At 39.2% G+C, this 27,810-nt stretch overlaps 2 protein-coding genes across 2 annotated transcripts in view; both read left to right on the forward strand.

Moving 5' to 3' along the window:
- The first annotated feature begins 5,804 nt into the window (after positions 1-5,804).
- On the forward strand, positions 5,805-13,275 carry myclb (MYCL proto-oncogene, bHLH transcription factor b). Its single transcript, XM_053612485.1, has 3 exons — positions 5,805-7,019; positions 7,660-8,274; positions 9,363-13,275. Exons 2-3 carry the CDS (start codon positions 7,710-7,712, stop codon positions 10,001-10,003), a joined length of 1,206 nt encoding a protein of 401 aa, XP_053468460.1. The 5' UTR covers positions 5,805-7,019; positions 7,660-7,709; the 3' UTR covers positions 10,004-13,275.
- A 724-nt stretch (positions 13,276-13,999) lies between these two features.
- trit1 (tRNA isopentenyltransferase 1) overlaps positions 14,000-27,810 on the forward strand; it is a 53,571-nt gene continuing 39,760 nt past the window's right edge. The window contains exon 1 of the mRNA XM_053612484.1: positions 14,000-14,483. Coding sequence (XP_053468459.1) covers positions 14,325-14,483 — 159 coding nt within the window. The 5' untranslated portion in view covers positions 14,000-14,324. The remainder of the gene's footprint in view (positions 14,484-27,810) is intronic.

Raw genomic sequence — 27,810 nt, forward strand, 5'->3', positions numbered from 1 at the left:
TAGTTTTTTAAGCAGATGACTTGGAGTAAAAAATTCCGAAAAGCAGCCAATAAGGGTGCAGTGTAGGCGGGAACTCCTTTATTACTGTTTAAAAAGCATTTCAGGGGAATTCCTCAAGAAATCGGTTGAGAAAATGCCAAGAATGCATTTCTGGAATTTCTAGGCAAAAAAGGCGTCTACTTTTTGCCTAGAAAGGGGGGGGGATAAAAATAAAGAATGAGTATGTCTAAACTTTTGACTGGTAGTGTATATATTATGGGTGGTTTCCCTCTCTTTTTGGGGTGTGTGTGTCTTCATCAAGCTTGGGTCCTCTATCTGTTCCTAGGACTGCACCCTTCTGGACAGAGACCTCAGATGTACCTGGAATCTGCTGGAGCCACTCTCACAGTTTTGGGGTCACAGCCACTAATGCTCCTAATACCACTGGGACCACTTTGGAATTCACCTTCCACATCTGTTCCAGTTGTTCCAGTTGTTGTGTTTTACACAGAGAGAGAGAGAGAGAGAGAATATAGAAGATGCCATTGTTCCTGCAGAGAAGGCCATACACTCAGGATTACTATTGATTTGCATTTGGACATTGGAAGGGATAAGGGGGTCTCCATTAGCTGTGCATCTTTTAAAAGTCAACCAATCAGAAACAGCAATGACCTCCTGAGGAGGAGGAGCTGAAGGACCCCCAATGCTCCCTATTCACACCCAACTCAGGAGGAGGCTTATCTCTCTCTCTCTCTCTCTCTCTCTCTCTGTGTGTGTGTGTGTGTGTGTGTGTGTGTGTGTGTGTGCGTGTGTGTGTGCGTGCGCGCATGTGTGTGTCTGGTAGGGGCCACGAAAGGGGTTTGCTCAAACTACTCTCTGCATCTCATCAACTTTAATGGGCTGTGAATTTTTGATGATATTCATGTACTTCATGTACAAGGTTATCAAAAGGTTCCTAATGTTATGATTAATGCTTTGGTTTTATGTTTACATGTTAGAAGGAATTGTTTCAAAGTGTCTGTAATCCACTCACTGCATTGTTTCCCCTATTGGATAACGTTTTGCATTTTAGTCATTGTAATCTTTGAATGTTTTGGATACAGTGGGGGTAGTAAGAGTGGTGCAGAATTAGGCATGGAGGATTGTTGATAATTAAGATTCGACTTTCATTTGAGTAATATGACAAGGTTACATAACATTTCCACCTGCCTGTACACTGTAAATACACTGTGCCTGATCTCTCCGTTCTCCAAAGCATGGGGGTCATCTTGAATCTGACATGTTTACAAGGATAAGTTGTAATGCTTTATATTAAGATTCACTTAACTAACATTATTTGCTGCAAATGTATTATTAGCATGAATAATAATAATAATAATAATAATAATAATAATAATAATAATAATAATTTGTTTGACTGGCACCCTGTCCAGGGTGTACCCTGCCTTGTGCCCGATGCTTCCTGGGATAGGCTCCTGGTTCCCCGTGACCCTGAAAAGGAGTAAGCGGTAGAAGATGGATGGATGGATGGATAATTTGTTTGTTAATAATAATATTAACAAAATAACAAAGTCAACACACTGTATTAACTGACATTTGTTTACATAGTAAAGATGTGATTAATGGTTATTAATGACTAATATTTATTGAATCCATGTCTAAAAATAAATCCAAATAAATTAGCAAAGAATTATATGTTCGTAAAAGTTTAGAACTTATTGAACTCGAGGTATAAATACTGGAACTTTCTATTCAGTTTCAATTTTTAGTATTAAGGTGTTGGTTCATATCAGCCATTGTGGGTTTAATTTTATTCATCGTTTGTCTGAATATTGGATTATGTAAATGTTCATTATTGCAAATAATTAATACAAGTGTTAGTGTGGAATATTAATGCTGAAGTACATGGTTTGTTCTTATTGACTAATATGCTCAGTAAAGTAACAATTTTTAATTTAAAGCATTTTTTCCCCAGACAAAATAATCACAAATAATTCCAAGATCCTGAATGATAGGTTCTGCTTTGTTCTTTGGTGTGGTAACAAATATCTTATTACCCTGCCCAGCTGACTCATGGAGAAGCTTCCCCAAAGGACTGAATGAGTATGGGACCATTTTGTGTGCATACTTAATGGTAGTCACTAATAATAGTGATTACTAATTGCATTTGTAATGAACAAACAATATCAATCAATAAATAAAATTCCTTGTCAATGAAAACATTTACAAAATTAAAAATGAACCAATATGCAAGTTAATGAACTTTTGTGTCAGGTTATATTTGCTATTTAAAACACATTTAGATGCTAGCAAATGGCAGAACATGCATTCATCTTAATTTGTAAGGTAAGTGTAAGTTTTTAGTTTAGTTCTAACCGTGATTTACATTTCTTGGTGGTAGATTTACACTTCCTTTGAAATAGATGCATGACGATTAGGTTGCATGCAGGAGTGCTATAATTAACATTGATGTTGCTGAGGTGCAAAGATACTTTTGGTTGAATGAAGACAGAGTGAGGATGTTGGGATCTTGTGGCATGTCTAGGTAGATATTCCGGTCATTTCAGGTCATAGAAGACATAAGCACACAGTTCTTTTACATAGGATTAGCAACAAAAACGCATGGTACAAACATACTTTGGATAGTGATAAAAGAGTTGTAAATATCCAGCTTTTGGAAATCAGCAACCCCCCACCCCACCCCACCCCACCCATCTGTTCAGTCCTGTAGTGCAGGAGAAGGAGAAGTAAGTTAAGAGGATGACTGTTGTTGCAGGCTTTTTTGGGTGGATCCATGGGTCTGTGAGGAAACTGAGTTGCAAAAGCAGGGATAGAGTGTGTTCTGATGACAGCTGACAGCAGATCAGCTGACACTGGGTTCATTGGGTAAATGTGTTTGTAATAACTTCACTCGACATGCATGTGCAAATGCTTATAGATCTTTTAAAAAGTAAAAGAGCTGGATCATCAGATTTTGGTATGCTGGTTTGGTGTACTTATCGTATGGTTGTATTTGTTGTCACTGAAAAAGATACACAATACATATTGCCTGGGTCTAGGAAAAACCATTTAAAAACTGCCCCCAAGGAAACATGCATACACAATCTTTGAAATGTAAATGGCTGTAATGCATAATAAAAATATAACTCATTTTAATGTGATAATCAATTTTACTTTAAGAACTTTGCCATGCAGTCCCTTGAGTTTACCAGTCCTTCTTCTTATTTTCTTTTTTGGTGCATCTGTCTTACGCAACATCTTAGCACACTTGCACGAAAGATAGTAACTAATAGCTAGTTACACACTGTAAATAGTCATAAAAAGTTCGGTGGACATGGAAGCTCTGACTGTAAAAGTGCACCAGAGTAAATCATTTCACAAAACAGGAGAAATATTAACTTATCTAATGAGGTGCAAACAATGCACAGGCATATTTCAGATGGGTTCATTCTGCATGTCAATGCAGAGGACTACTAAACCCTCCTGGGCCCCTCACCCAGCCTGGACCCAGGACAGCTTCCTTGGTTGTAGCCTTGTGAAAACCATTATACACATATACATGTACATATACATACAGGTTATGTATATTGTACATATGACTATACAGGAGGGTATAAGAGTTAAATATAAATATTAACTTAATTATTAATTAAATGTATAATTAAAGTAAATATACTTGTCGCTAGTTTGTATTAAATCTGGGGTTTAGGGAAAAGAAGATATGAACTTCTCCTGTTGCCCATAGATCAAATGGAGTAATGAGGTTGAGAGAGACATTACCTCTGGTTTGACCTCTTATGCTATATCTTCAGGGCTTGAAGGCACCAGATGGCATTCAGTGCACTTTGTCAACGTATCCTTTTGAGCCTCGAGCTAAAGGCAGTGAGTGATCCTTGAATATACACACTACAGTGAAGATAGAATAACAGATTCATCACAACCAGAGTCAAAATACTTTCTTTTTAATATGCCAATTTGTTATGTAGGGTTGTGTGTGATCACACACACACACACACACACACAAATTTTGACATTCCTTACTTACATTTTATAACTACGCAGACTGTTACAGTTAAAGTTAAAGCTAAGTTCTGGGTTGTGGTAAAGAAGTAGAAAGATTTCCGCTAGCATTTAGATTGGATTGTTCTTCACAAATTGTAATACAACCGACTCATTTGTATGTGCAGTTTTTAAATAATAAATGGCTATAAATGAAACACACTTTAAAAAGTAAAACACACACACACACACACACACACACACACACACACACACACACACACATTGTTTCAGTCCATTGACCAGAAGAGATAGCATAAAGGAAGCACTCAGTTATAACATTAGTTTGAAAACAATAACAGTAATAATAATGAAGGATTTTGGATGACCTCTTCTCCTTAAAACAACCCTTTAAACATCTTCAGGATACCAAGATTCTCTGTGCTGGATGTTTTTTTGTGTGTGTCTCTTCCTCACTCCAGGTGCCCATGCAAGTTTTCCTTTTCCCATTACTGATGCACAGCTTTGAGGACAGACTTCTTAATTAACACCTCGAGTAGCATAACTGTGATAATGTGAAAGAACACACACACACACACACACACACACACACACATGCGTCTATTGTCATACAGACAACTAGCACCATATCCGAGTTCCTCATTTTCCAATACAAAGGGGGATTGTAGTCGAAATTCATCTTAGCATTGTGAAACGTGCTGGCTCTGCTATAGTTGGTGTAAAAAAAAAATCAATTGAGATACAAGTTGCATGAAGGAACCAGGAACTTAGCTTTTAATTCTGTGTTTTTGTATGGCTTAAAAACAAACATTCATTCATCTCCAGTAGCTGCTCTATCCTGATCAGCGGCAATACTGCTAGACATGGACTGTATATAGTCAGCTGCGTGTTACATTAACCACCCACAAACTCAGCAAACTCAGGAACACTTGGAACTGTCATAAAATATTTGCCTTGGTGGTGGGGGTGGTGGGGGGTTAGGGATGGGGATGAAGAGGGGGTTGGTGGGTGGTTGAGATGGCATGTCACACTGTAAAACTCCCCTTGATTCATAGTTATGTTGGGAAATACTTCAAACTCTGCAGGCCAGATGGAGTGTACTGGAAAGGACTGGTGTTGACAAATACCTGACACTGGACAAGATAAATAACTGAAGAAATGTCATTTCACTGTGATACATAAAACAACACGTTGCATGTCAGTCTCAATCACTTAACTATACAGATCTGATTCCAGTGTAAAATCTGGGAAAAACTGTACTACAGGTGTCATCAACCGCCAGACCCAGCAAAGTATTTCAGCGGAGCAGGCTGAGTACCTGAGAAAATACTGTAGCAGATAAGCATATATATATTTTTTATAAACTTGTCATAGTTCAGCAACTCCAGTTTTCTAAACAGATACCAGCATGGCTTCTGTAGCGCTGTTGCAGCTTAGCCAGGCACATGAGTTTATGTAAATCATTTAGCTGAAGGCAGCTCATCAGACCAGAGACTAGCTACTGAGATAAAACATTAGGTCACAAATTGGAGAGTTTTCACAAATATTTTAAGTTTTCTTTTTCCTGTCCCTGGTCTGATTTGTGGAAAAAAAGACAATGAGAACTGAATGTTTATATTCAGTTTGATTGAACAGAAATGGATGCATTTATTTATTCTCTCTGCATCAAATTCAAACCTCATATCGTCTTAAAATATGTTTACACTATGAAACCAAATATAACTAAATATCTTATTTTTACCCATAAACAGGTTACCTGGTGGACTAGTGGCTAGCAAGCGGTGCTGTCACCGCTATGGCCCGGGTTCCCTGTCAGGGAACCAACCCCAACCACTGGACAGTTTCATGAGCCAGTGCACTCTCAGTGCCAGTCCCAGCGCCCGGAAAATGGGGAGGGATGTGTGAGGAAGGGAATCTAGTGTAAAAACTTGTACCAGAATCAACATGCGGACTGGTGATCCACTGTGGTAACCCCGAACAAGATCAGTTGAAAGAAGGGGGAAAAAAATGACTAAGGATTCCTTGGTAGACTAGTAGCTAACATGTGGCGCTCTCATTGACGTGGCCTAGGTTCCATTCCCACTCAGGGAACCAAACCCAACCGCTGGAGGGTTTCTTGAGCCAGTGTACTCTCAGTGCCAGTCCCAGTGGCCGGAAAATGGGAAATGGGAAAGGTTGCATCAGGAAAGGCATCTGGCATAAAACCTGTGCCAGAATCAATATGCAGATGGGTGACCCGCTGTGGTAACCCCGAAACCCGAGCAGCCGAAAGATGGGAAAAATGTATACATTTACATTTATTCATTTAGCAGACGCCTTTATTACAAATGAGGAAATACAAACAAAGCGATACATCAAGCAGAGAACAATACAAGTAGTGCTACCATACAAGATTTTTCATTTAGTTCTAGAAAATTAATTTAGTATAGCCATAAACTATTCAATAAAAGTTAAGGTACTTTCCTGTTGGTTGCTAATCCGGACATCTCTAAGCAAGGAGTTTTATCTAATGGACTTTTAGATAAAATTTTTGAATTGAATTTTTGAATTGAATACCCCTGACAGACAGAGCAGGTAGGTGAATGTTTTATATACCAGCTCGAATCTCTCACCGAGCCTGTCACTTTAAATGGGCGTGGCTACGCGAATACTTCCAGCCCTTTATGTAAATACGCTCGGCAGCTCGGCCGCATAATACAGAGCTGGAGTTGTTTCACGGCTCCATAGAGAGTGCAAGCGGCAGCGCCGGTGGTATTCTGCAGTAGTACTCTACATCAGCCTGGACTTTCAGACTACTTAAAACACCGACCAACTGCACCAAGGAAGACCTGCGTGTATATTTTCCAGGACGCTGTATATATTTCTAGCTTTTCATGGGAAGCTTGTGTTCGTGAATTGAGTTAATGAAAGCTTTGTGAAGAAACTGCCTTACATAAGGAGTCATTTTGTTCGGCGCAGTCGCTCTGGGTCTCCGGTAAATAAATGTCTTGCGGGATTCACACTCTGGAGAGTATTTTACGGTAAGCGTGTGAAAGGCGAGAAATCATTAGCTGTTTGTGCTGCTTGTTTGGAGGACTTTGTGCTTAGGAAAGTGAATGTTTTTTTCTAAGCTGCAGTGTTGTGAAGGGAAGAACTGTGTTTGCCTACAGCAGCCCTGAGCCCCTGATCCAGTCCACTTCCCGAGCCCACTTCTCGGAACCCTCTTCCCGAACCCTCTTCCCGAGCCCACTTCTCAGAACCGACTTCCCGAAACCCACTTCCCGAACCCACTTCCCGAGCCCACTTCCCGAACCCGACTCATGTTGTGTAAGATAAATGTGTTGCGAAACTCCCCCCCCACAACTTCTACCTTGACATCTGTTCAGCTCTGAACATTTCTCAGAGTCATGCTTTAGGGAGTGGTGTAACTGCGCCTCATATCAATAACCGATTTGAACGCTTGTTTATCTGCTGCATTATTTTAATAAACTAACATCCAGAAACTGCAATGGAGGGAAAAATGACTTCATTGACTGTTAAATGCAAAGCTCCTTTTATTATTGAAAAAAAAAAAAAATGGTCCTCTTGCCAGACAGGCTGCTTTAGGACACACTGTTGATGTATTTTATTTGAGCAGTTGCAAGACACTTCTTAATGAATTGCTTGTCTTTCCTCGTCTAGGTCTTGTTTGTTCTGACTTGTGCCTGGTGCTCACTTCTGAAAGCCTCTAAATGCCGGGAATCAGCGCGAGCCCTTTACCCTATGCATGCTGGGACATGGAGGATCCGGATCAGTACCAACACTACTTCTATGATGACCACGATCCAGATGAAGACTTTTTTAAGTCCACTGCACCCAGCGAGGACATCTGGAAGAAGTTCGAGCTCGTGCCCACACCGCCCATGTCTCCCGTGAGGAGGCTGGATGAGACATCGGTGTGTCCATCACTGGGGGACAAACTCGAGTGGGTGTCCCACTTCTTGGGCCAGGACGACGAGCATGAGGCACAATGCAACCTGAGCTCGATAATCATACAGGACTGCATGTGGAGCGGCTTTTCAGCCACTCAGAGGCTCGAGAAGGCTGTCAATGAGCACATGTTGTGTCAGGGTGGGGCCAAGGTGCCTCTTGTCCCTCAGATTCCCCCATCGAGGTCACAGAGTGGTCATGTGGAGTCGTTATCTCTCAGCAGTCCGATGTCGGACTGTGTGGATCCGGCGGCTGTGTTGACCTTCCCACTGAGCGGCTGTAAGAAGCAGGTGTCCTCTGGCTCTGAGTCACACACCGACTCATCTGGTAGGTGCAGAGTCCTTGACCTTGATTTACATCTGTGATGGGCCAGTACTGTTTATAGACTCACTCTGTGAACTGACAGTGAAATGTATTATTCTCAAGTGATCACTTGCTTAAAGAGTCATTAAACTGTGATGCTGTGCTGAATTTTAAGCAGTCCTGTTCAATTTTAAGACCTGTTCATTTTGATTAAACCTGAGTGGTGACACGTGAGTGAATAATCTGGTCAGCAGTTTCTGCATGAGCTTTTAAACAGTTAAGGTAACGTGTGAGAATCCTGCAGAGGTGTTACTCCAGTTATGGGCCGATGCCCTGGTTTTGAGGTTGACATCATTGCGGGCTCCTTGTGGAATGTCTCTGTGGATTTGTGCCATGGTCCTACATTCCTGAGCTTGAACAACAGGATGGGTTGTTTTACTGGTGGGTGGGGCACAGAGAGTGACTGGCTGGAAGACGGGCCAATGGGAAGTGGCTGAACTGAATGAGCTGTGGAAGACCTGATCCAGAATAGGTTTAGTGGAGGATTTAAAGTATGTTTGTGAGACAGATTAAATAGGCTTTTTCTTAGCCTTTAAAGCCTTAATCACAGAAAATGCCTACCTTAAAGAAGACAGTTTTGAAACTAAGCAGTTCTTTTTGAGGTCAGCAGAAGTGAAATGTCCCAATGAATATTTCATCAAGTTACTAATGTTCTTTTGTAACTTGTGCATGCTTTTCATGGGATTCAATCAAGCTGCCTTTGGTCACTGAATAAATCCATCTATCAAATAGTATAGTAATTTTGGAAACTTGAAAGTTATGACTCAAGTGTTGGTCTTGAATGTGTTTGGATTCATACCAGAAGGCTGCTATAGGAAAGAGAACTTTCTGATCAGTGTTTTTGGTACGCTGTAGTATCCCGACCTAAGCAGTGCCACATCCCACAGTATAGCTATGTTGCTGTGATTGATCAGGAGTTATATGAATCAATAGATGCACTAACACCAGGATTAAATAACCTATTATATAGCAGTCGATACATCTTAAATGAATGTTGTATAATTTATTGTAAATGGCTGATGGTTAAATGGTTTGTAATATTGTTGTTTTAGATGACGAGGAGATTGACGTTGTGACCGTGGAACACAAGCATGGCAAATCACGGCCAGTGAACTCGCGCAAACCGGTCACCATCACGGTGCGTGCCGACCCACACGACCCAGGCACCAAACGCTTCCACATCTCCATCCACCAACAGCAACACAACTACGCCGCCCCGTCCCCTGATTCAGAGCCCCCTCGCAAGAGGATCCGCCAGGAGACTTCACAGCCCCGGCCAAGCTCCACAGTCCACACACTCGAGAGCAAACCACACTCACCTGTTGCAACCGTTTCCATCCCAGTACACTCCATGACCACCTCACCACTGCTTGCCTCATCCCATCATGGCCTAAAATCGCAGCCATCCAGCCCTCAAAGCTCAGACAGCGAGGACATGGACAGACGCAAGAACCACAACTATCTGGAGAGGAAGAGACGCAACGACCTGCGTTCACGCTTCCTGGCCCTGAGAGATGAGATTCCCGGTCTTGTGGACTGTCCAAAGACGCCCAAGGTGGTGATCCTGACCAAGGCCACTGAGTACCTGCGTCTGCTACACGTCACAGATAAGCAAAAAGCCCAGGAAAAGAAGCAGCTCAAAAACAGGCATCAGCAGCTCCTTCGGAGGCTAGCAGAACTGAAACGCTCTTAAAGTTGTTCACAGATCCAGGCCAGTCGCAAGGACTGTTTGTGAGAGTGCTTGGTTAAAAGTGGGTATAATTTAAGATTTCAGACATCCTGTACTTTTTTGTTTTATTTTCCAACGATCTTTGCACATTTGATCCTGTAGTTCGGGGGAAGGATACTCCTGGTGTGTTGTGGATTACATAAACTTCACTGAGTTTCCCAAAGAATGCCCTGCTGATAAAAAGAAAAAGGGTCTACCCCCAAATCTCTTTAATATTAAAACAATCCTAATCAGGGATATTCTATACATTTGAATTACATGCCATTTGGGCATTGCTTGAATTGTAGCATTTAGCTTGTATGCATGTTTGACCACATTAGTAAAGGTGGATTTGTGTGAAGAAATCTGCAAATTATCTGGTTTAATAAGTCTTTGCCCTGCTGTGCCATGACTCAAATTGTTCAAATCATTTTGAACATTAAAGTGAAGTTTGTGTGGCCCTTGCAATACTCTATCAGGACTGGAGTTCAACAATAGTTCAGACGTTGTTACCATTTGCCATTTGTCTATGAAGATCACATATTTAGTTATTTAGATTTTCTAAGTGTTCTTGTATCGGCACATGAGTTCATGCCTTACCGACATGTTGTGTATATAAACTGTGAGATCTGTATCCATGTGTACATAATAGCTCAACTGTATAGGTGTGTAAAGTATATTATATATGCTTTCCATTTTAATACCAAAATCGAGGTTGTTGATGATTTTAGTTTTTTTTTTTTTTTTTTTTTTTTTTTTTTTTGAATTTTAGTTGTTTTTATATATTTTACTTTCATGTATTCTGAAACTTGGTTGGCCCACTTGGCTTAATCTTATCTCAGAGTTTCTCAAAGCTTCTATTTTTGTTAACAAAAGTAAAAACAAAAAAAGTTAAAGCATTAAAATGACACTATAGAACCTTACTTTGCATCGCTAGTCACCTTCATGTTTCCACTGCCTAATCATCTGATTTTTAAGGGGTATATATGTAATATTTGATTAGTAATTCAAAAATGCTGAGAAGAGACTTTTATAATCTATTTTCTTACAGAGTTCTGTGTTTCTTTATAATGTTAATGTCTTTTTCTGTTTTCTCCCTCATTTTTACAAAAGCTCTACTGATGGTGTACGCTTCTTTATTCATCCACTAGAGTCCCATTTTTTCCCCCCCTTTATTATAGTACATTTATTCTTCCTAGTGCAATATTCTTTGAATCGTGCAACTTTACAGTTCTTCTGGTATAATGTCATCATGCTGCATGGCGCACTGCTTTCTCACACCTAAACTTTCCCCCACTTAACTGAAGAACCCTTTTTAGTATCGCTGTTATTCCAAAGGCTGATTTGCACATCATCTTCTGCCTTAATCCTTTTCTGATTCACCCTAGTCTTGAATTTAAGTCACTATAAATGGCAATTCTCCATTGTAAATCACTTTCAGTGTTGGGCTAGGCCTAATCGGTCTGAAAAACAATCCAAAGAAAAACTATAGTAGCTCATTATTGCTTTTCATCACTGATCACTTTCTCCATTCTTGAGACTTTATCTCGAAGATGCATATACCATCAGCAAGCTCAACACTCTCAGTCTTATTTATGTTGATTTCTAGTGGAAGAGCCAAGCTTTAAGAATGCATTTGTTACTGTTAAGATTTGTCACACACATTTTCTCTTTTTGCTGATTGTTTTTTGTGTTTTTTTTTTTTTAGTTGTTGCTCCTTTTTTCACTTTGTCTCTCCTAGTGGCTAATTGTTACACTTGGAGCATAACAGCAGCATTAAGCACTTTGTGTTCAGTACCTCATGAGCCCATAGAAATCAGACAATTAATAAATTCAAAATCAAAACAATCATGTCTCATGTTTCCAGATAATAAATATTGTATTAACAGGGACACAACTGATTTATAATCGGCCTTCACCTGTACAATATTAAAACGGCTCCCATTTTCTGAACAAAAAAAAAAAAAAGACACCTTAGTTGAACTGTCATTGAAGAGACTGTCAGTAAGAAGGAAGGGAGATAATGGAAGTTAAGGATAAAGTAATAAAATTTCATGACTTGGGAATAGAGTGTAAAATTAAATCTAAGAGGTTGGACATCCCAGTTAGCACTGTTGGATCAATAGTGAGGGAGCGGAAGGTGCATCACACCACCCATACTCTAGCTAGACAATGTCGTCCTTTAAAAGTCAGCACAAAAACAAGACTGAGACTGTTGAGGGAAGCCACAGTGAGGCCAACGCTCACTCTGAGGGAGTTTGAGTACAGTGGCTGAGAGCAGAGTGAAGGTGCACAACACAACCATGGCAAGAGCTCTGCATAATTGAGGGCTATATGGGAGGCTGACTAGAAAGAAACTAGAAGAGAAGTTGAAGAAGTGTTGTATTTTTATTGAGGTGTGATGAGAACAAGACCTACGTACTGTATTTGGACAAGTTTCAAAGTGTCATGTATTGTGCAATCCTATCACAGGTCATACCTCAATTAACACCACCCCTACAGTGAAACATGGTGGTGACAGCATCATGCTCTGGGGACAATTTTCATCCTCAGAACCTGAGTTTCTTGTCAAAATTGAAGGGCGACTAGATGGAGCGAATACAATGTGATATTACAAAAGAACCTGCTTCAGTCTGCTTAAAAAATACTATAGCTTGGGAGGAACTTTACCTTTCAGCAGGACAATGGTCCCAAACACAAGATAAAAGCAATGCAGGAGTGGTTAAAAACAAAACGTTTATTGTTCTACAGTGGCCAAGTCAAAGTCCAGATCTGAATCCTACTGAGAATATCTGCGGCACTGTTTGAAAAGTGCTGTCAAACAACATCCAACTAACCTGAAGAACCTGGAGCAAATCCGCCAGGAAGAATAGGTGGAAATTACCCTCAAACAGTGTGCAAAGTTGGTAGGAACTTGTTATTGCAGCAAATTATGGCTCTACCGGATACTAGTCTGAAAGGGTTGAATACTTACGTAAACAGAATTGTTCAGTTTTTCAGTTTGTTTTTAAAGGTCTGAAACAACATGTGTAAGTGCCATTAGTAATCCAGACAAATCTCTTTTGATCACTTTTAAGGAGGATGAATACTTTTGCAAGGCACTGTAAGTATTGATAACGTCATATGGAATATTCACCAAACAAATTAGCTCCTGCGATCACTTACATTAATATCTATAATCTCTCATTCTTCTTTTTGTTCTCTTGTTTAAAGTAAACATTATTATAAAAACAAAACAAAAAAAACAACAACAAAAAAAACACCAACTTGTTTTACTAAGAAACCACAAAGCCTTCATTCCTGAAAGCGTAACAGGTTTTACATGTAAAGTAAAAAAAAATGCTCAATACATGAGTATGTCTTTATTTTTATTTTGTATTTTTTTGTATTTTTTAAAAATTATTTTTGAGTACATTTTGGTTTAAATAGCTATGTAAATATGGATTAGCAATGCCTGGTATTTTACAATGTATTTTCATTTTAAATTCGAGATGATACAGTAGCTTTAGTAGTAGCTGAATGGAAATTTGTGCATGTATTTACAGAAAAGTTTTTGAATAAGAGAGAGATTACTTCTTAGCTACATTATCGTCGCAGCTGAAGTGTAAAACTACACCAAACTTTGGAGTAAATAAAAATCCGTGTCAGTTTGTTTCTCCATTGAGTTATTTCCTGTTCCTTTAAAATCTTTAGCATCACTTTCTTTAGCTAACATCTGGCTGGTTTATAAACGGTGTGTGTCCGCGTCTCTTTCTGTGGTACCTCTAGGTGTGAGCTTAGAGAAAGTCGTTTTGATTATTTCACGCTTGGCACGAGGACGCGTATTCCAGACAAATCGCCATGGCAACTGACATCTCTTTTTTTTCTTCCCGGTGGCGCAGATAGTTCAGTGTCCATAGCAACCAGGCGGCTATGCGCGTGAGTCAACTGGATCGGGAAAGTCAACAAAACCACGTGCGCACCTGATGACCAGTGGTGCTGTAAAGGGAGGGGCAAGAACGCTTACTGTTCTGTTGTTGTTATTGGGGGGCATTTCTGTTGGAAAAAAAAAACAAACAATTAGACGTTATTTCTTGTTTATAAATCTACAATATTCTATCGTCTAGACGTCAAATACAACACGATTAAACGCAGGATTTCCGGGAAATAGCTAAAGAACAACACCGGGCTTCACAAAACTGCGTTTCTCACGTTGTCACAATGTTTCTATGGAAACTGCTTTGGGTTGCTACGATACAGAACCGTGCTGCACGCCGCTTCCAGTGCGCATGCTCAGTGGAGACTGGCGTTCTGTGGCGTTACCATCATGGCGGCCTCCACTCTTGGTGTGCAGCGTGCGCTTGGGAAAGGTGTAATCCCTCCTTTGGTCGTGATTTTAGGGGCTACCGGTACTGGGAAGTCCAAACTAGCGATCGAGATCGGGAAACGACTACAAGGGGAAATAATAAGCGCCGATTCAATGCAGGTGAGCTTTCCTAAAAAAAAAAAAACACAAATGCTACGCGAATGCTGGAAACGAGAGGAGCAGAATAAACAAATACCTGCATTGATTTGGAATAGAAATATTTCTATTTTCATATATGTCTTCAGGAATGCTGGCGAAACGGGTGTGCTCAGATCGCTGTGCCTATCAGAAATCTCAGTATATGCATGAAACCGCTGTTTGATTTGGTCGTGTATTAGGTGTTGAGTTGGCTCGTTAGCTAACATTAGCTGTCATTGTGCTTGGATGTGCAAACCAGCTACAAGATGCTGATGCAGTGCTTTATTTAAACCGGATGTAGTAACGTTGTTTATTTCTGCCATGTTCTACTTGCTTAATATCCGTTTATGTCATTTTTGCTGATTATTTATATCTAACCAGATTACTTTCGTTTTGTTCTGTATGCTAAGTCTGATGAGCTAAAGCTAAACAAAAATGGTTGCTTATGTTTCGTATAAAGATTTTTATTCCAGCAATTGTGCAGTAATCTGTAGAAACACTCTGCTGATGAATCCCCTGCTTTACTGAATTTACTAGAATATTTTACTCAATCACGCGATTATATAAACTCAGAGTGGGACACGTGGCCAAACAGTAATCTCGCGATACTTCAACACTCACGTGCGTGTGAACAGATATTTATTTATTTATTTATTTATTTATCTAGCTAGTTAGTTTTCCTCAGGATTGCTAATAATAAAACACACAACATTAAAAAAAGAGAGATATAGCTAACGTTCGTTTATTATATTAAGTGTTTAAATCAAAAGGAAAAAAAAGATGTAAAATAAATTATTGTATGCTAATTGTAAACTTTCTTGAGAGTACATGAAGTTAATCTGTCTCTGTGGCACTAAGGACTGTTGTTTACATGCTTTACAGTTGCTGCTAAATCTCCTCAAAACCCTGGATGATTTCCTAATATGTCCAGAAAATATCAAATTGGACATAATTACAAAAGGAAGAAAGCTTTTTTCCCTTCACATTATCCATCAGAACAGAATGTGTGCTTGACTCGCAGAGTTGTGAATCTCATTCGTTTTGACATTTAAGAATATTTTGTTTTATTTATATACTAGTTTTTCCCCCTCAAACTCGAGGTTGTTTAACAAGATGTGGCAGCAGCAACCAACAAATAATCATTACACGTTATATCTTGCACAAAACAAGGAAGTAAGGGGAGTAATACAACACGTCCGGTTCCTGTGAGAGCATGCTGAGCACATCTGCTTCTTACCCGCATTTGTATGTCACATTCTTCTTCTTTTTTCCCCTCACGGTCTGATTTTCTGATCTTTTTGGCTGGGTTTATTGTCTCTTCGAAGGAAGTGAGTGGAGAGTGTGCAATGTGCAGGTTATAGTTGTTGTTGAGAAATAAACGTTTTGTTTTTTTCTTTTGTAGTTTAGTTTGTGTGAGAGGAGTTTTGGTCCTTTGATACTGATAATATGTAATTGAACTATAATATGCAATCGTTCATAGGATCATTTTTATGTTTCACATTTAGCCCAGGAATTTGCTCAACCCGTAGCTGGAACAGAACTGCTCGGTTCTACACCGTTTTCCTAAAATCTATATGTGGTTTCAGCAGAAACGGTTTGTCCACAGTTAGTGGAAAGAGGAAGGTTTCTTGAAAAAAAAATCTGATGTTTTCTTAACAGTTGCATTTCACCTCGCTGGCAGCAGAGGGCTCTAAAATTTTCAAACAGCTCCTTTAAGCCATTAGTGATTAAGGGTACGTTTACACGACAACGATGTACTAAAAACGGAAAAGGTTTTTCCTTTGTGTTTTTGAAAAGTTTTGCGTACAGATGACAATGTCCTGGATGTTCAGCTGCTCTGCGTGGTTTTGTGTTTTCATCTTACACTTATGTCATGTTGATTAAATAACTTAGGCAGGGGCTGTACTTCATATGTGATTACAGAGCTATTCGTTTGACTTCTGTACCATTCATACATATAGAGCAGGGGTATTCAACCAAAATTTGTAGAAGTCCATTTACAAAAAATCCTTGCTTTATAAAGGTCTGGATAAGCAAGTGAAATAACTAAAATGCAACAGCAGTTACCTTTTAATAACCATTAGTGATTAGATCCTGGCTATATATAAGACAAGTTCTAGTGATTTTGTTTTGTAGTTACACTTCATGTTAGCACTTTTTACTAAATCCATGGCCTCTGAACAGATGAGCTGAGATTTGAATTTGATACAGAGAGAATAAGTACCTACATCTCTATATGTTCATCTTTGTTGACTTTTCTTGAAACAGGCCATTTTGTGAGTTAACATCAGACTAGAGAGGATAAATGAAATGAAACAGCGATGTAAGTCTGTGAAAACTTTTCTTGCTTGATGTCTTGGTGTCTGGTGGTCACCAACCGTGGTTCTGGAGATCTACCTTCCTGAAGACACTAGCTCCAAACATAATCATGCTCACTTGACCATCTAATTATTGCCATCTAATTATAATGATAGTGATAATGAGTCTTTATTGGGCATGTATACATTACATTTTCTTCGCATGCCAGGAAGTTGGGGTCAGAGCGCAGGGTCAGCCATGATGCATCGTCCCTGGAGCAGAGAGGGTTTAGGTCCTTGCTTTAGTGGCAGCTTGGCAGTACTGGGACTTGAACCTTTCACCTTCTGATCAGTAATCCAGAGTCTTAACTGATTTTTATTTATTTTTGATCCACTGAGCTACCTTACTGTGTCTGTGTTTGGATCATGGTCTGCCAGTTGACCTCTGACATAAATGATTAAAGGTTTCATCTAATAGGCGGTAGGTCAGAGGCGAAACCTCGCCAGCGCTAAAATAACTACTTTGACCACTTCCTCTGGTTTTGCACATCAAAGTAAAAGCAGTGGAGGTGGCGTGAGTTGAGAAGGCTGTTATAATCTTTGTCTTGAAAGAGTGGCAGAGGCAGCAATGGAAGCACCAACATGTATGGTATGTCTGGCAATTAAACCAATCTTTTCAGGACATGGTGTTGCTTCACATATACTGCCCCCGCTGTTTGTTGTTATTACAACATGAGCACATTGTGTACATGCACAATCAACAATCAACATGCAGACTATCCATCTTGCATACATATGGTGAAAAACAAATATAATCACAGCCTTTTGTATTAACATCCACTTCAGGTGATTCACAAGTGCACACCTGGCCTACATGTGTCTCAACTGACCCCTTGTAAACAAATTTTGTGAACTCATTGGTCCTTCGTTGTCAGTAGAGGCTGGCAGCAATGTTTTACATTCATGTTGTTATATTCAATTTAAATAACTTTTTGAATAAATTGTACTTGTTGTAATATTTGGGACTCTTGGCATTTGGAATCAGAACCTCTATGCTAAGGTAGCTAGCTACAGTTAGCATTGGATACCATAGTGTTGATTGTTAGGGTATGTTGTGACAGGTTTGGCTATTGTTAAATAAATCACTAAGAACATATCAAAGTAAATTGAGATTTCCATACTGAAATTCAGATTTGAGAATTCAACAGCACTATTGTTTATTTCTTGTGAATTAAAACAAATATATACAGCAGTGCTGCTGAATTCTTGAATCTGATTGATCAAAAGGTGTTGAGTAATATTGTGTAACAGCAGCTCTGACCGTAGTGCTGGCTGTAATTCAAATCCCAGGTTTATATTAACGCCTGCATTGTAATGTGTTATCATTGCTATAGTAACAGCTCATTCATAGGATTTTTTTATTAATTTATCTGTGTTTCTGTTGTCAGTGTTTTGCAACGATCAGTAAGTTTTCCACCATGAGAGAGTTTTCAGTACAGAGGACCTTGTGCTTTTTGGTTTCTCGATAACATGACAAACTGTTTTGTTTTTATATGTATATATATATATATATATATATATATATATATATATATATATATATATATATATATATATATATAAGAGAGGCTGCTGAGGGAACAACTGTTAATAGCTGTTAGATGTTCCACAATGTAAAACATAAATGTAACTGGATAAAAATGTGCGCTGTTATTCTTTTAACAGGAATTTAATCAAAATACATCACCCTGTTCTAACATGCCTAACAGCATGCTCTACTGTATGTTGGTGCTGACTTAAGCAGTTTCTTATTCCACAAATTATTTTTATGCCTTCTCCACTGCGTCCAAGAATCTTCTTAACACGATATCTCAAGAGAATGCGATTCTGTGTTTGTATATGGAATTGTGTGTTGATTTATATGGAATTGTTATTGTAACCAGCAGATGAACCGAAAAGATCTTGGAATTGGTCCAGACAGGGTCAATGTTACAGCAAGGTCAAATGTCTGAAATAAGTTTTCTGCAATAGCTTCCTTCCTGTTTGTCATACAAATATGTATGATTCATGTTCAGGAACTCAAGGCCCATTTTTGGCTAACTACGATTTTTCTGTTGGTCTGTCCATGTGTCCGTGATTCTCATTATCACGATATCTGAAGACTGAGTGGTTGAATGTTTCTAGGATAGAATCGTTATAACCAGCAGATGAACTGATTCATTTTTAGAATTGGTCCAAACAAGGTCAAAGTCACAGAAGGGTCAAATGTTTGAAATAGTTTTCCTTCACATTTGAAGTATATTTTAAGGGAAGTTCTGGCATGTGAGTTCAACATGTTTATGGATTAAAATGTTCACAGTATGTGCGTGCATGAGTATTTAAAGACCCAGTTAACCCATATTCAACTGGAAGAATGTGTAATTGTTAAAGTATAGTTAAAATCATTGCGACATTAAACACTTGTCCTTGTCTGAACTGTTAACTGAATATCTGTTCATTAACTCTTTCAGATGTCCAAATATTAAAATTAGGCAGAAGAGTTCATTCACAGATAGCTTATTGTTCTGAGAGGTTGCAAAAGGCCATCGTAGTCTGTTTGGAATAAGGTATTAAGCCAAAGGCGGATGTGTACAGTTGGAATTATTCTCCTGACTTTTGATAATATTAATAAACAGTAATGGCTTCTTATTCATGACATCCATTAATTAATTGATTCATTCATTTGCAAGTATATTTGTATACTGGAAACATGAGTTGAACCTTGAAAATATTTGCTGAAATAGCTTCATCCATCCATACGTTTTCTATACCGCTTATCCTACAGGGTCACAGGGAACCTGGAGCCTGTCCCCGGGAGCATTGGGCACAAGGCGGGATACACCCTGGACTGGGTTCCAATCCATCGCAGGGCACAATCACACACATTCACACACCCACTCATACACTACGGACACTTTAGACATGCCAATCAGCCTATCATGCATGTCTTTGGACTGGGGGAGGAAACCGGAGTACCCAGAGGAAACCTGCAACCTCCGCACACACACGGGGCCGCGGCGGGAATCGAACCCCCAACCCTGGAGGTGTTGAAGTTTAAAAATTCTGATGCATATTCATCTATTACTTTGTTTTTTTGTGTATAATTTTAAGCACTTCAAAAGTGTATGCAGAAATGTTGTCTAGTAAAATGTGTACATGGCGAGAGGGGTTATCTTACAATCACTGCACATTTGTTTTTTTTTTATTTTATGGCCAACTTAGAACTGAGGCTTTATCCCTGAAGCTCAGATTCAGTTTCCACCATAATAACCCATTGACCCATTTATTACGTGCTGCACTTTTATAAGTTAGGGACACTCTGCCCTTGTCTTATGTTTCTTGACCTTGACTGTGTCTGCACGGCTGTCACCTGGTGCAGTTAACTCGGTTATGCTAATGAAATTCCTCAGCACAAGCTCCTTAGACTCCATCGAAAGTGGGTGTGTGGGTATAAGCCTTGCGCTTGTGTTAGACTTGGAGTTTGTGCAAGACTATTGTTGTGTTGGGGTTGCTGTTGCACAGACACTATAGGGAAGTGTCATTGTCATGCTCAGTTGGTTCCCACACTCTTATTGTGTTGAAGAGCCTCCATTTGCCATTGCTGGCATTCAGCGATTGTGCTGCTATCATACGACGCTTTTGACACTTTCAATAGCAGTACTGTATGGGGTGCAAGCCGGATTGTTATGTTTAATGCGGCCTTGTTACGTTTGTGTTATTTAATAATGGTGGAAACACCTTGTTGAGCAATTGGGATGAGCCCTGACCTTAAAGGTCACTGAGATCATAGTTCAAAGGCTATGAGGAGGAATGAGGGCTCATGGGAACCTCATAGAGGACTCTGTGCTATCCCAGAAAGTGGGATAAAAAGAAAGAAAGAAACTTTGGAGACTCAGTGTGTCTTTTTTACCATGGGAGGTCTCGGAGGTCCTGCAGGGCAGTTTAATGGGTCACTAATAAAAGTAAAAGACTGGGGCGAATCAGTCACATGGGAATACTTCTAGAGCTGCATGGAATATTTAAGATGTTTAATAAAAATGAGAACTATTGTAAACAAATCCATCCTCAGTGTGAGTTATGCCTATGCTTTGTTGAATAGATGTAACTTAGGGCACGTTTATGCCAGCTATTAATCCCTGTACTGGGTCTAAACTTTAGGTTTGCTGTTTGGTTTGGTTTCACATTGCACATACATAATTAAACGCATCAAAAAGAAAAGAGAACAAAACCCAAAACAAAAGGGGTATTTGGGGCTGACAACATATTCATAAAACTCTTTAATTGCTTATAAATACAGCAAAGTGGAAAAGAAAATCACCCGATTAATGAGCTGGCAATAAATAAATACTTAGATAATTCTATAAAGGTCGAAATAGTTTGTGTTTTGGATCCAGCATTTATCTCTTTTGTTTGTTTGTCCAAATATCCAGAATGCAGACTTGCATGTCAGTTTAGCAGCTCACATCTACAGAACAAACGCTGCTCTTAACTCATAAAACATGTCATGTTTGGCTCCGTTCCTGCAGTTGGGTCAATTCAGGATCGTTTTCTTACTGCAATTAAACCACGCTAGAGTTAGAACCAGACCGAATGCTGTGTTCAGACAAGACTTGCACAAACGAACCACATCAAGGGCATGCCAATAATTTGCCACATGTTAGCAAAATAGCAATTCTTCCAAAGAAAATTAAAATGTTTCATTACTTATTCATTGTTTTATATATACATTCAGTATACAGTGATATGTATGTGATTTGCTAACAAAAAAAGAGACACTAAAGTTAATTGTGTAATAGCTCATTCATAGGGATTTGTATGTTGGATACGCCACATAATCGAAATCTTATAATTAACCGATTAAAAAAAAAAACATGTTATTAATGTATACTCGTTGATCATAGCGTGAAGTTTTCTGTTAGGAGATGCTTTTTTATGGAAGTTTTTACTTGTCAGTGCTTTGTAACGGTCAGTAAGTTTCTAACGCAGCATGTCTTCAGGACAGAGTTTTCACTTTCCGGTTTGTCTGTAACATGACAAGCTGCGCTGTTTGGTCTTGTTAACTTAAAGACAGAGCAAAATTACAAGGCTGGTGTGAATACCGAGAACTGTTTGTAGAAATGTATGAAAATGTGAGTAATAACAGGAACTAACTTGTGTTGCAAATGTTCCATGGCAGATGTTGAATGCAACTAAAAATGGTTCAGAAGGCATGACATTTTGTTCATTAATAAACTCAAGAGGAATAACACACTTCAGATCGTGCTGTTTTAGGAAAATCAGTCCGTTCAAAAAAATTTTTATGATAATTGTGGCCACAAATGCTTTGGTTTTTGCTGTAGCTTTTTTCACAATTTGTGGAGTTTTTTTGGGCTTCTTTTGCAGAAAACTGATTGAATTGGCGAAATTGTTCTGCTCAGTCTTTCGCAGTGATGTTTGTTGGTGAGTGAGACCTTTTAGCTGTAGTCATGTTCGACGCACGTGAATCGGAGAGGGTTTTGGCTGCATGCGTGTTGTGATGACGTCACATGACGCGTCTTGTCCCAAATCTGCAGAAAATCTTCGATAATTTTGAACAATTGCAAGAGTTTGTTTGATTTTGTGTTAATTTTTGTTAATCCTGAAATCCTGGAGGGACTGGAAAATAATCAGCACCCCACACATTACAAACTAAACTGAATTTCAGTGAAAATAATAAATATGTAAACCACTGGTAAAAATGGAATATTTGTATAGTATGATTCTTATTTAAATGACAGTTTCTATCAAGTCGAGATCCTGATCATGGATGATTTATGGGTATGTGAATCTTATGAGATTCTCATTTCATTCTCTCATCTTGAGTAATGTACAAACCCCTCAAGAGCGCTTGACATCTGTGCATTTACAGTTCTACGACTCAAACTGTGCAGGTCATAAAAAATTCAGATGTCTTGCCTGTAGATTTGAGGAACGCTGCCTGTGCATGTTAGAAAGTGAGCCTGTGTGTGTTCTCATCTCTATGATGCAGAGCCTTTGTAATTTTACCACAACTACACTTAACACAATAACAGAAACAAAGATTATTTAATTACTTAATAACTTGTGGTTGTGTAGTGCTACTTTAAAAATAAATAAATAAATCTCCTTTCCTCTCATAATAGGCGTAAGTGATGATAGGCGTCGCTTTTTTGTGAAGCAGTTTCATGCTAATTTCATCGGAGCTCTGTGCTGATGCAGGGCTTTAATGTGATTGTGTGATATTTGCCACCTCTTTCATAGTGAGCCACACCTGTGGGAGGTCTCCCGTGCACTAACCTCCCACTGTGTTACGCTGATGCTTGAAAAGAGTGCATGGAAACGGAAAAAAAGACCAAAGCAAATGCAGAGGCCTTTATGTATATGTGTGTGTGTGTGTGTGTGTGTGTGTGTGTGTGTGTATATATATATATATATATATATATATATATATATATATATATATATATATATATATATATATATATATATAATATATATATATATATGCAGATACCATTACATATACAATCGGTCTCAGACAGAGACAGGAGGTATGTTGTGAATGTTATGCTTTCGAATATAATTTCATCTTTTAAATTGACGACTTAAAATAGCAGCAATAATTAAATAAAGGCACAGCTTAAAGGAATAGCTGTATTTACTGTCTGGGATAAAAAGCGAATGGCCGTCTGCATTCGAAGCTATAGTTACTTAAATGTCAGAACCTTTTGAATAATTTCCATCGCTCCAAGCACACCAGAGGCCAAATTAAATTTGCACCGAATGAATGAAAATCCAATTGTGTCAGGCTGTCTGGCATCATGCCTTGCGACACAGGACATGTCTGGCTTGACATCTGTGTTCATCTACACTTCTTTAGACATTTAGACATCTAGAGCTTGATGGAGACTCTGATAAGCCTGATAAAGTCAAAGGAAATCAAACTGGTTAAAAGGAACAGAACATGTCCCTTGACTGGTTACTGCACATGAAACTGCAAATCTTTGTTCAAGAACCTACTTTTAGCTCCTTGATCTAGTCAGGAAGACCAGGTCAAGGTCATAATTAACAGGGTTGTGAATGTGCCATTCTAAACAACAACAACAAAAAGTTAAATTGTTTTTTTTTCCCCCTTAATGCCCAAGAATTTTTAAATGTGAATTACCCAATGAATTTTTTAATTAAAATGACTGGTCCATTGTTGTTAAACCGCTCTGCAGATGGAGGGAAAACTTCAACACTTCTCAAAATCCACTGTTTTGTTATGGCTGCACTTGAATGTCCCATCTGTCGACAATTAATGAATTAATCCTGGGAACACTGGGTCTGATGAGACACCAGGCCACTGCAGGGCATTGTGCACAGACCCTGTCACAGACCCTAGTGTAGTCAATCCAGCTACCTGCATTGTTTTTTGGAGGTGACAGGAAAGTGGAGAACCCAGACAGAAACCATGCAAACATACACAGAAACTTCACACGTACACAGACCTGAGCTCAGACTTCAACCAGGGATCTTGAAGCTGTGGGACCCCAGTACCATCGTGACACCCATATAAAATTCAACAACTTAAAATGTATTATAAGTCATGAAAAATGCAAAGAAAAAGGAAAAATCCAAGGCACTTCTTCTGGTACAAAACTTAAAAAGCCTTTATTGTTATTTGGTTAGTCACACTAGCACATACAACAATGAAAAGCCACACTGATGCATTTCAGTATACAGCCTTCCTCAGAGTGTGTTAGAGACCTAAATGTGTTGCAGGTGCAAGTGTAATTAAGTTGTCTATGGAGTTTAGACGATCCAAGATCTTAAAGCGACTATGACTACGCTTACATGGACAGCAGTAGGCTAATTACTGACCTTATTCTGAATAAGACAATATTCTGATTAAGGTGTTTACATGAGTCACTTTTAGAATACTCCTGTTTTACATGTTATAGAACATAGATCGATTAATGGCACACGTCAGTACGTCCCCACGTCACGCCGTCCGATGTTCCCTCTCCGTCTTCGTTATGGTACTGTATACAGTTTTGGGTGTTTTTATTTACAATTTCACGAAAGCTTCCAGTGCAGTTATTTATTTGTCGTGCTCTACGTGCAAATAGACAACTGCTTGAAGCCATGGGCTGCGTCCAAAACCGCGTACTAACCTACTATATAGTAGCTGAAATACATGTATATCGCCCACTATATAGTAGGTACGTACGTGATTTCAGACACAGCCGTGCTCTCTTGTTTGCCGTCAAACGGTTGAGCACTGCTGTGTGTGTACGTGTCCTGTCGCAGAATGCGATGAAAACTCCCACATGACATTAATAGTGTGATTAAGGTGTGTACATGTCTGTAATACACATCGATAATGCAACTAAAGTAGGAATACTCCACGTGTCTTAATTCGATTTGTGTTTACTTCGAGTGTGACTTTAGTCAGATTAAGGTAATCAATAATTGCTGTTTCCATGGTAGTTTCTTAATCAGAGTATCGTCTTAATCGGGTTAATATCGGATTATTGTTGTCCATGTAAACGTACTGACTGTCTCACCACAGCATATCACAAGACCGTCAACATGCATGTACAGGAATATGTTCTTCATTCAAACCAGGAAAAGTTGTAGCTTTTAAATGAAAGATCCAAAAAGCCTTTCTTTCAAACAGTCTTTGTAATCTATCCCTCTTCCTAAGTGTTAGTCACTGTTTCCAAACCAGTCATTTTTAAAGTCGACGGGTTTGAATCGTGTCACGATGTATTATAAGTCATATTTAATAGTGAGGTTTTTTTTTTCCTCCCATTTTTGACCACCTGCCAATTTCCATCCACCATCCAGCTCTCCCTTATTATATGACAGCAACCAACCAGTGATGGAGCTGGGTTCTGTGTGTAATACTCTTATAAGCATATTGTCAAATCGCAAACTGACCACATAGGGACAACGATGGACAACTCAGCAGCTTGGGTGACTGAGATAAGCTAATTTTGTGAACGGGCTATCCGTTTTTTTATTCATATAGTTGTCAAGCAGATTTTTTTTTACCTTCACTTCCACCAACCATGGGAAGGAAGAAGAAGAAAAAGAAGAAGAAGAAAAATAAACGCCTGATATGCCACAAACGAAATGTTACTAGATATACAATGAAATGTCACATGGTCTAGTGTGTTCCCATATTTATGGGGACATGATGCACTGCTAGCACGTGCTACTAGTTACCAAATCTCATTGCCTGCTAAACTAGTCAAATCACCTGAGAGTGCATTCTGGCATTCGGTAGGAACTACTTTTACTTGTTGAACAATTTGGCTTGTATGGATGAGAGACGAACATTTATTTTTTTTTTTTTAAAATGCGAACAAATAGTGAAGACGTGGGCAACGTTTTATATTTGTGATGTGAAAAGAGAAAACCACAGCTCGCAGTCGAAAAAGCTTAGCATTTTTTTTTATTATTATTATTGATCAGGAAAGGGTAAGGACTATTGCTGTGTTCAGGTCCAAACAGAAATGTCGTAATTACTATTTGAGCACTCTTTAATGCCACCACAATGTCGTAATTACAACATGGGAACTCGTATTTTACTACGAGACCCGACTTTGAGTTGGGGAAGTGTCAATAATAAAAAGTCGTGTCGGTTGCCAATATGAAGCTCATGCATACAGCTGATAGTTTTAAGATTTTAGTGCTAACTAAGGCTAAATAAACTTCTTTTTGTTAATGGGGGGAAAAAGAGACGTTTTACACGCCATCCTTTTTTTTGTCTTTCCAACCAAAAAAACCACTTGAACAAACACCGCATCATAATCACCATTTCCAAACTCATACGCACAATCCAAGGCAGCAGCTGTCTCTAGAGTTGTCATCTTCTTGGAAGTGTTAAGGTATGTTTACACATCTCGCAAGACTCCATTCGCTGTACTATGAAGTAGCCAGTAGGTGTTCCTGCTACTGGTTGCCATAGTAACATGGCTGGCGCAACTAGCATTCCACTTTTGACAACAAATCGGTTTTCTTGCTGTCAAAATGAAACGTTCTGCAGGGAGAGCGTTTGTATATAAAATTCAGCAGAGTATTTGTGCATCATATCCTACGAGATGAAAATGAATGGTTTCCGGTCGCTTTTTTGCTGCGAGTCGCTGTATGTGTGAACGTAGCTTTAGTCTGTCGCACACTGGAGCTTGCTACTGAATTTGTCATCCCTCAGAAATCCTATTTTTGAGTTTCGGGGTATTTTAGTGTTTAGGAGGTGCAATGTAAGTGAGTGAAATGTGTAACACATCCAGCTAATAAAAACTTCACACCCGTTTTACAGCAATGTTTATTGTTTCTGTTTTGCTTTAAGGCTGTTGTCCACGGAGAGCCGTGATAATATTATCACAGCTAGTTATTTGGCTTACTGACTGGATGGCTACTGCGTCTGAGTTGGGTGTGGTGTCTTTACTGCATTTTTCTTGCTTATACCTCTCCTTCTTCCCATTGTAAAACCTCACTGTCCATATCCCCTCCCCAATCTTCCTTCTCCCAGCTCTGAATGGTGCACGAGGGGCTGCGGAAAAGGGCCGCGTACGAGTGAGCCGTTGAGTACTTCGCTCCTGTATAAGGATGGATAGCATGTGGTAAAAGATCAACCTCATGAAACATTCATTAGAGGGAATTATTGAGCTGGTGGCTGTAGGAAAGCAGAGCAGAGGAGAATGAGAGAGCTGGGCACTGAGGAAGCTGCAGAGGGAAGTGATGTAAAGAATCTGGTGCTGAAGGGAATTCTGCGCGATCAGCAGTGAGAGATGAAGGTCATGTTAAGGATGTTTTGAGGGTGTCCTCTTTCAGCCCTCTTCTCATTCATCCACATTTCCCCCATGTTTCCAGTGTTTCCTTGTATGATTGAGCTGCACGGTTAATATGATTTTTAATCATGAGCACATGTTCCTCATTTAATTAATTATAAATAAATATGTCGGCCAGTCGACATATCTTATATC

Source organism: Ictalurus furcatus, chromosome 24 (genome assembly GCF_023375685.1).
Source record: "Ictalurus furcatus strain D&B chromosome 24, Billie_1.0, whole genome shotgun sequence".
NCBI lineage: Eukaryota > Metazoa > Chordata > Actinopteri > Siluriformes > Ictaluridae > Ictalurus > Ictalurus furcatus.

What these genes read in the sequence shown, in the direction of transcription:
- myclb (XM_053612485.1), top strand. Translation starts at nt 7,710, where the DNA reads ATGCCGGGAATCAGCGCGAGCCCTTTACCCTATGCATGCTGGGACATG. An exon ending in GTCACACACCGACTCATCTG is followed by an intron (nt 8,275 to 9,362) that starts GTAGGTGCAGAG and finishes TTGTTGTTTTAG; the next exon opens with ATGACGAGGAGATTGACGTT.